This window comes from Panthera uncia, chromosome B1 (genome assembly GCF_023721935.1).
Source record: "Panthera uncia isolate 11264 chromosome B1, Puncia_PCG_1.0, whole genome shotgun sequence".
Lineage (NCBI taxonomy): Eukaryota > Metazoa > Chordata > Mammalia > Carnivora > Felidae > Panthera > Panthera uncia.
This window is the reverse complement of record NC_064811.1, coordinates 90,036,648-90,046,411: the sequence shown is the minus strand read 5'-3', so window position 1 is coordinate 90,046,411 and position 9,764 is coordinate 90,036,648. Positions and strand designations below refer to the sequence as shown.

At 41.3% G+C, this 9,764-nt stretch overlaps 1 protein-coding gene across 6 annotated transcripts in view; it reads right to left on the bottom strand.

Moving 5' to 3' along the window:
* EGF (epidermal growth factor) overlaps positions 1-5,526 on the bottom strand; it is a 105,462-nt gene extending 99,936 nt beyond the window's left edge. For 3 of the 6 annotated variants that reach the window (XM_049631035.1, XM_049631034.1, XM_049631037.1), the window contains exon 1: positions 4,926-5,525. In XM_049631035.1, the coding sequence (XP_049486992.1) occupies positions 4,926-5,052 (127 nt within the window). In that variant the 5' untranslated portion in view covers positions 5,053-5,525. Of the gene's footprint in view, positions 1-4,925 lie in introns of all 6 variants that reach the window. The other 3 variants (XM_049631039.1, XM_049631036.1, XM_049631038.1) reach the window with 2 other exon arrangements.
* Between the last annotated feature and the right edge of the window lie 4,238 nt (positions 5,527-9,764).

Here is a 9,764-nt window from a genome sequence, read left to right as displayed (position 1 = left end):
AAGAAAGAAAGAAAGAAAGAAAGAAAGAAAGAAAGAAAGAAAGAAAGAAAGAACCATTCATTCACTCTAAATAAGAAATGATCTCAAGTGGATTTTCATGAAGGCAAATTTGTAGCTGGTAAAACCAGATCCTGAATTTACATGAGCCAACTTACTAGTCCATTTACTTTTAATGGGAGACAATTACTTGCTGTCTCCTGAACACAAGCAAAGAATTCCCACCTTCCAACTTCTAAACTGAATGTCGAATATTCGGACAACCCAACTTGCCCAAAAATGTAAATTCGCTTAAATAATTATTTTATCATTTCTTTATATGCCCTCAACAACTTTGAAAATCTTAGAGAAGGGACAGCTGGCTGGCTAGTCAGAGGAGTGTCTGACTCTTGACCTCAAGGTCATGAGTTCGAGCCCCACATTGGGTATAGAGATTACTTAAAAATAAAATCTTTTAAAAAAATCTTAGAGAAATTGGTTCCAAATATAAGAAAAAAATATGCAAGAATTTAAATAATCGTTTTCAGGGTGCCTGGGTGGCTCAGTGGGTTAAGCATTGGACTCTTGATTTCAGCTCAGTTCATGATCTCATTGTTCAGGGATTCAAGCCCTGCATCAGGCTCTGTGCTGACAGCGCTAAGCCTGCTTGGGATTCTCCTTCACACTCTCTTTCTGCCCCTCCCCTGTTCATACTCTCTTTCTCTCAAAATAAATAAACTTAAAAAAATTAAAATAATCATTTTCAAGTGGCTTGTTTTCGCTACTGTTATAAAAATAAAATTATGACTGGTAAGAAATCTAACAAGCAGAAAGACAAGCACTGGAACTGTAGTTCCACAAGGGCACTAACTCAAAACAGGTTGAAATGTTTTCATATTTTTAATAAACATTTCTCCTGATTACAAAAATATGTTATAAATGTTGAAATTATTTTGACTGCATTTTTAAATGTAAAACTATCAAGTTTTTCAATGTGACATTTTTCTGTGTACAAAAAAAAAATTCAAGGGGCGTCTGGGTGCCTCAGTCGGTTAAGCGTCCGACTTCGGCTCAGGTCGTGATCTCGCGGTCCGTGAGTTCAAGCCCCACGTCGGGCTCTGTGCTGACAGCTCAGAACCTGGAGCCTGCTTCTGATTCTGTGTCTCCCTCTCTCTCTGACCCTCCCCCCATTCATGCTCTCTGTCTCAAAAATAAATAAAATTTTTTTAAAAAAATTCAATTATTGTAGATGAAACTAAGCCATAGTTAGAAAATACTATCACCACCAATAAAAATAATCTTGAAAACAATAAAAATATTAATAGCAGCTAAGACTCATGGAGTGCTAATTATGTGCCAGGCTCTGTTTTATGCACTTCATATGTATTAATTTAGTGGTCCTGAACTCAAGCTGCCCATTATGGCCATTAGAATTGCCAAGGGAGAATAACAAAGAAAACGATGGCTGGATTTCACCTGCAAAAGAGACTGACCCAGATGGACTAGAATAATAACCTGGACATTGGTGAATGTAATGTGCGGCCAGCATTGAAAACAAATACATTAACACAATCCCGAGAACAATCCTGGAAGGAGAGAGTAATTATCTCTGTTTTGCAGCACGGAAAATGAGACACATGATACACAAGCAACAGGATTTGAACCCCATTCTATCTCCAAAACTTGAGTTTTTTACCACTAAGCTCTACTACCCCTCAAAAACCACAAACCACTTAGTACTTGAGGGAGTGGTTTCATTCACATGGTATGCATAAAAGATCATTTCTATAATTTCTTTGCTGTTAGATTAAAAAAAAACTTTGGGGCTGTCTGAGTGGCTCAGTCAGTTAAGTGTCCAACTTTCGATTTTAGCTCAAGTCAGTATCTCATGTTTTGCGGGTTCGAGCCCAGTGCTGTCAGCACGGGAGCCTGTTTGGGATTCACTCTCTTCCCCGCCCCACTCTTGCTCCTACACTCTCCCACTCACTCTCTCTCTCTCTCTCTCTCTCTCTCTCTCTCTCTCTCCTCTCTCTCTCTCTCTCTCAAAATAAATAAATAAACTTTAAAAAAAAAACTTTTGCATAACCTTGGCTATAAAAACAAACAAGGCTGTGATCCTGGAATTACTCTGCTTTGCACATGACTGGAAAGCTGAGCAAGCCTTAGCCAGTGCTGAAATCGGGATTTCACTGTTTACCAAGCGTGATCTCCCCGGTTGGCTAACTTGGTGTCCCAGAATCCCTCCTGCAGTCAGCTGTCTCAGGGTTGGCCTGTACTTCTTCCTCACCCTTTATTTACCAAGAAAGTTCAAATAAATAATACAGGTACACACAGCAAACAGGAAAAGTTTCTTTTTTCAGCTGATATTTCCCCTCCAGGGCAAATAGGCTTGAAAGTTCAGAAGCCATTTGCCAGCAGTTTTCCTCATTGCACTCTTCACCTATTCTAGCTCAAATAGAGGGTAATAAAATACTCATTTAGTTTAAAAAAAAAAAAGGCAGGAGGGGTAGTGGGGAACGAGAAGAAAACCCAATGCTGTGTTACCAAGAGGTTTATCTGGCTACCAGTCACATGAGTGACAACCTTGCATAAAGTAACCTGAATCTTGTCAGACCACAAAGCATTCTTCCTGCTGGCCAGAGGTGGCCTGTCTCAATGCCAAAGGCAAGAAATAAGGTGAGTAGAATTTAGTTGGGAGAAAAAAAATAGATGATAGCACTCTATCTATTTACAGAGGAGAAATACTACCCTCTGAAATGCCGGGGGGGCACAGGGTGTGACCCAGGCAGTTATCAGCTAACATGAGATGTGGAGTGTAAGGTAGGGGGGTTACACCAGTGACTTGGCAAGGAACGAGGGAGCAGAGGCAGAGTCACAAAGTGGCATCCAGACCTTCCACACCCTGTGGGGTCTGTGCCACTGTTCAAATAAGGCATCTCATGGTATGATTCGATCAAGGTGTTTTAGACAAGAGGACATGTACTGAGCACAATCCACAGCCCTCTGTGCTAGGTGCATGTCAGTGTCATCTCACGTGACCCTCACAACAATCCTGAAAGGGGGGTATTATTATTTCCCAGCAACATTCCAGTAGTAAATAGGTAGAATGGATTTGAAATGAGGTACCTTCGCTTTCAAAACCTTCCACTCTGTGGCACACTATCTCTACCCTGGGCTTCAGGTTTATTTGGTGCAACCAGTCTTAGTGAAGGCACTTCTGAGCCACCAGCAGGGAGGAGCACAAGGCAGAAGCTCCTTTGCTGGCGGGAATCGGGTTGTTCCCTAAGACTCTAAAGCTATGTGTAACAGTTCATTTCTGCAATTTTTTTGCTTTCTCGGATTCTGCTTCTTGACTGGCTCCTACCATCTCCCCTCACATCCTAGGCAGATGGCAATGCCCGCCCCTGGTCACGTGCCAACTACTCTCAGAAAATTCTCCCACCCCAGAGAGGCTCCAGTCCACTTGACATAATTGTCCCAAAGCTTTTATTTCTGCTCCAACAGCTGAGTAATCAGTTCATGGGGTCATTTGGCCTTTTGTCGCCCCCTTTTTGTAGCTATTCTCTGGGACTATATGATTAGCAGGTCAGGGAGAGACTTCTCATTCATTCAGGAAGAATGTATAGAGTATATACTATCAAGGGGGAAATGTTCTAGGTGCTGGAGACATAGAGATCACTAGAATTGAGTCCTTCCTTCCAGTGCCCTAGGGCTCTGCTCACTTGTTACAATGAGTACTGCCTGGAGACAGAGTCCCGAATTCTGGGCAAGAGTACCTGATTTCCTCATCTGTAACTTCCTTCATGGGAGAGCCAGGGCAGGAGCCCAAAGTCGGCAGTTTGACTCAGAATTGTTCTCTTTATTCCAATTATTTGGTGCTGTCTTCCAGAGGCTTCTGGTCTGAGAACTGTACTGTATTTCCTTCACCCTACCTCTTTTTGGGAGCCAGACCCCTTTACAAAAGGTCAAGATGACAGGATAGGTATGTTAGGGCAGTCAGTGCCCTCTGATGAATGGAAACGGCTGCTCTGTTCGAGCAGCAGGTTGGAGACATACCCAAGGAATAAATAAAATGAATCGACAGTAAGAGAGGGTGAGAGAGAAAGAGGAAGATGGGGAGAGAGGGAGAGAGGAAGAAGTGGAGGAGGCATAGGGGAGAAGGAAAGAAGAGAAAGGGGGAAGAAGAAGAGGAAGGAGGGGGAGAGAGAGATTTTTCAGGCAAAGTCCTTAGGCAGGATTGTTATTTGCATTCAGTAAAAGTCCTATTTCTCCTTGATTAAAAACCCACTTAATATTAGAGGGGGTGTGGCATATTTATTTACTGTTATTTCTTAGCAGTGCTCAAAGTTACAATGCACCTGTTACTCAGAGATCCAGAAAGGGCAGGAGAGGGGAGGGAGGGGAGGAGATTTAACGTGAAACTTGGCTTAACTTTCACAATTTCAGAATTACATTTGTTCCCTATTCCCTTCCCATTTTTCACTGTTTGTTTTTTTTGTTTCGTTTTGTTTTTTAGCAAATTCTGAGTTCTTACACAAAGTTATCAGAAAGGATTTTTTTTTCCTTTATGGCTTACATAGAAACAGTTTCAAAAAAAAAAAACTCCATCTGTTTCCTCAGCTTCCAATATAAAGCTAACCAACTGAGTATTACTCTTCATGTCAGAATAAAGACAGAGGTTTACATGAAATGCTCAGCTAGTTATAAATGAGAACATATTCCCTCACACACGTAAGAACAGTTCGGGAGCCGTGAATTTTTATAGTTGGTAGCAGATTACCTCTAACAACCAGGAAGGAAATATACATGCATTAGAAAACAAAAATTAAGCCAATATATACACCCAAAGACGAATCATAAAAACATATCCAAGTATACAAAACAGAATGAACAGGTATTTGAAGGCAGTTTCTGGGAAGATATGAATGCCTTTTCATGAGATTACTTACCCACACAAGTAGAATTCCCCTTTCCTGAGGAAGAGCCTTCAGAACAGTCCCAGCCTTGCAGTACTGAGAGACTAACAAAACTAAATTTAAAAACTACTGGCAACAGAATGATAAGGAAGAGCAGCATAATCTTGATGGGCTTGAACTTTCAATAGAAAATAACTTGACTTTGTTCGAGCATAGCCCGGGCAAAGTCAGTCCGTCTGACCCCAAGTGTGTCCCCCTGGCTTGGCCTGCAGCCCTGGGGCATCTTTTAATCCGCTGTTTTGCTGTAGTCCTCCAGTTCTGTCTCCTTCAACTCAAGACAGCCTGAAAGGGACACTCCGGGAAAGATTTCTTTCTCTATGTTTTTGGGAAGTCCAAGTCCCTAAGAAATGCCTGACAACTTTATGACAAATTTCGCAGTTGAACAGCCACACTCTGGAAGCCTGCAGCTGACTTCGCTATGATAGGCAGAGCAGTGTAGGCAACGGCTAGAGAGAGAGAAAAGGAAAGAAGTGATGGAAAGTTCCAACAACGACCCTTGATGAGGCTGAAGGGAGAAATACAGAGACAGGATTGCTCCCCAAACAGTTTCTCTTTATGAAAAGTAGAATGACTCCCTTTCCTTTTTAAAGCCCTTTTGGCTCCACCTCCTCTCTCCCTTAGTGACACTTGAGTGAGCCTCTGTTTGCAAATGTGAATGTGGGCAATTCCACGCTACAGGAAAGCAGGGACGGCTGCCAGAGAGGAGATAACTGGCTACTCACCATAAATATTCCCGGCAGAACTAGGGAGAGAGCAGTTAGGGGGCTGTGGAGTTGCTTCCGGTGTCTTGGAGGTACCTGTAGAATAGTGCCTAGGCTTTAATGTCTTGAAGGATGGAAACAAAGTTAATTTTTTTTTGTAATGTTTATTTTTCAGAGAGAGAGAGAGAGAGAGAGAGAGCAGGGGAGGGGCAGAGAGAGAGGAAGACACAGAATCTGAAGCAGGTTCCAAGCTCCGAGCCCAACACAGGGCTTGAACATGTGGACTGTGAGCTCATTACCTGAGCCAAAGTCGGCGCTCAACCGACTGAGCCTAATGGAAACAAAGTTAAACCATGCTGCCGTGGTGAACAGCAGTGCCAATAATTCAGATTTAGGAGTAATTGATCATTCACAGGAGCAATATTAGAGCACAATGTCAACACCAGTGCACATTCCTGGAACTTAATCGTTTTTTCTCTCCTGTATATTTTATAGCGGAATTTGAAAGATTATTCTTTCCAAATCAAAGGGAAATCCCTGAAGCCAAATGAAGAGATACAGTATGCACAGACACCTTTTCTTTCAGCATGAGCATAATAAAACATCATGAGGGGCCAGGAGTGCAGGGAAAGGAGTGGGTTGTTATTATAGAGCCGTGTTGGAAAAAATAAGCTAATAGTGCAAAATCTGGGAAGCACTGGAAATCCAGCAGAGCTGAATTCTGTCCCTTCGCAGACAATTTAGGCTATCTTTTCACATATCAGGGATAGAAAATAAAAGCCTGAAGCATCCACTGGCTATCTCCTCAAACCACTTTGCACTTGGAGAAACAGCAGTTATTTCGTCGGGAAGACACCCAGAGCCCAGAAATATCCAGCAAGGGCAAACCATTTACACCAGAATTGATGGACAATGGAAATTTCTGCCAGTTTACTTCATCCTGGAAAACAAGCTTTCATGTAAGTTGCCCAGAGGTAGTGTTCCAAGTGCTAGTCGAAATGTAGATAAAGTGATAGTCACAAAAATAACAGTCACACTAGTGAACACCCATTCTGGAAGAGAACGGGAAGAACTCCAAGCCTTTTACTCATATTTAATTATGTCTTCATCATTCCTCAAATACTGGGTCACTTTCTGAAACAGCTAAAGTCAGGATTTCTCTGATTTTAGCCGGCCTCTGCCAGACAGCTCTGATTTCTTACAGGAGAAACAGACCCTGGCGGGCAGCAGAAGTCATGTGGGGGGATGTACGGAATATTCCATTGCTTTCTGAACTCACTTGGACTCAAGAGTCGGCATGAGTGTCCTCCAAATAACCTGCACTAAGTTACCAACCTTGTTAAGCTTCCCCTTCAGCAAAATGCACTGTCAGTGTTACAGGTGACAACAATTAGAAGGACAGTCAAGTATCAAGCTGGATTAGTCGAGAGGAGTGAGGAGGGTGATATGAACACAAATAGGAAGTAATCCACAACTATATTTATTCTATTTGGATATGAATATCTCTCATATTATTCTAGGTTGTAAAAAGGCTCACTTTCCCAATCACATGCCACCTGGGCTGATGTTATCATTAATGTTGAGCATAAGCCCCTTAGGAGATGACAGCGTCAGCATGGCTATGGTGGACGCCAAGACTGGTGACTGATGTGAAAGATCAATCTCAGCTAATCCACAGACAATCCAGGATTTCCCAGATAGCAAAATCTTAAGACAGCTACCCACCCAGAAAGGACTTGCAGGGATATTTTATTGCTCCATAGTCTTACTCCTAGATAAAACTGAACCTCTCCTGGGCAAATGAATGTCCTCCTTATTTTAAAGTTGCCCAGAAATCAGTTTTATGAGAGAAATACCCACTTAGTTTCTGGGATTGAGTTAAATTAACTAATTCATTGATTAGTTAAACATCTATATCTGATAGGGCACTGTGTGGAGTACATGAAATAGAAGTCATGGTCCCCTAAGTTCAAGAGCTTGCTTAGGTGGATTAACAACAACAAAATATAGTTTATGAGTATGAGCTAATGAATGGCCAGTCACCAATTATTCTGGGGGTGTCAGGAAGGAAGGGGCAACAGCAACGAACTGTGGACTGGAGCATGCAGTGAAGCTTTGTGTGATACACAGGAAATCTCAGATAAGCATGGGGAGGAAGAAGCATGCTGACAAGAGAATGTGGAACAGGAGTGGACAAAGTGGACAAAGAAAAGAAATGCTTTTTTATTAGATCCTGTTGGGACACAGCTCGATGGGACCTGCTGGCAGGTCAGTAAGAGAATTAGGCATTAATGGCAAGGAGACAGCTCTGAACGTTTTTAAGCATACCTGGACATCAGTAGGAAACGGTGGGGGGTGGGGGGGGACTACTGGGAGACATGGTTATATGTGTTGGTCACCCTTCTTACTTTCCAGATAAAACTTTCCTACTGAAGCACAAAGCATCTAATTCTCCCGGGCTACCTATTTGCTATATGCACAGCTGCTATTAATTATCACCACCACCACATCATCTATAGATTGCTCCCAATGAGCCAGGCATACAGGAAGTAGATGCTTTATTCACATCACCTCCAATCTTCCACATCACCTTGCCAGGTGGATATTATTGGTCCATTTCACAAACGAGGACACTGGAGATCAGAAGGCTGAGAGATTTTCCCAGTATCACACACAATTCAGAGTATATGAACTCTAAAGTCATTATTGTCTCCTTGTGAGCAGTGGTTTTGATCAGAATAAACAGGCTGGGGCATCATTAAAAGAAAGAGCAAAACTTAACACGTGTGTATATGACTGCAGGAACCATTTTGCATTTTGCTAAGAGTAACTATTAGCACTTAACATCCACCTGCAGAAACAAACTATTTCATGGACTACCTCTATCAATGACTATAAGGTGAATCAGTGTAGTTCCTACAAGTTTGAAAACATTTTTTTTGCTTTTCAAAGAAAAAGCTGTTGGCATGTGTCTGGCATTCTTGGGATTCATATGTGGCAGAAACTGAAATGGTTTCAAGGGGAAGAAATTGGGAGAGACACAGTCACAAGAGTTAGCCACAAAAGGCAAATTATAATTTATCAAGATATAAATAAGAGATGTCAAAGTTTTATTGAAAAAGAAGGGCAATTGTGCTCCTTAGTATTTACCCCAATGAGCTGAAAACTTACGTCCACAAAGAGAACCTACAAATATTTATAGCAAGCTTTATTCATAATTGCCTACGGTTCAAAGCAACCAAGATGTCCTTCAAGAGAAGAATGAATAAATAAACTGTGGTATAGCCATACAATAGAATATTATTCAGGAATAAAATGAAACATCAAGCCACTAAAAACATGAGAAATCATAAATGTGTATTGCTAAGTGAAAGGAGTCAATCTGAAAAGCTACATACTACATGAATTCAACTTTATAACATCCTAGAAATGGCAAAACTATGGAAACAGTAAAAAGATCAGTGGTGGTCAGGGGTTGGGGTGGAGAGAGATGAACAGGGGGAGCACAAAAGATTTTTAGGGCAGTAAAACTATTCTGTATGATACAATAATGGTGGATACATGCTATTACATAATCATATATTTGTCCAAACCCCTATAATGTACAAGAGTGAACTCTAAACTATGGATTTCAGTTAATAATAATAATAATGTATCAATATTGGCTCATCAATTATAACAAATGTAGAACACCAATGCAAGGTATTAATAATAGGGAAACCGAGGGCGGGGTGGGGAGGAATACAGCAATTCTCTGTACTTTCTGCACAATTTTTCTGTGACCCTAAAACTGCTTTTATGAAAAACAGTCTATTTTTTTTAAGAAAAAGAAGGGAGTCACTATCCACTCTCCAGGGAAGCAATGCTATACTTAACGCACACATCAGTTAATGCCATACTTCTACCAAATGAAATCAGATTTTAAAAAGCACTTGGTAAACAAGAGTAAAAGAGGAATCCTGCCCACTCTCCACTTTTCAGTTAAGTCCACCCCAGTCACCTAGAAAGGTTCCTCTGACCGAGAGGAAGAAACAAGACTCCAGAAACTGAACAAATAAAAAAGAAGAGCAGAGCAATCTATAATCTATAATTTATAATTCTATGAGGCAGC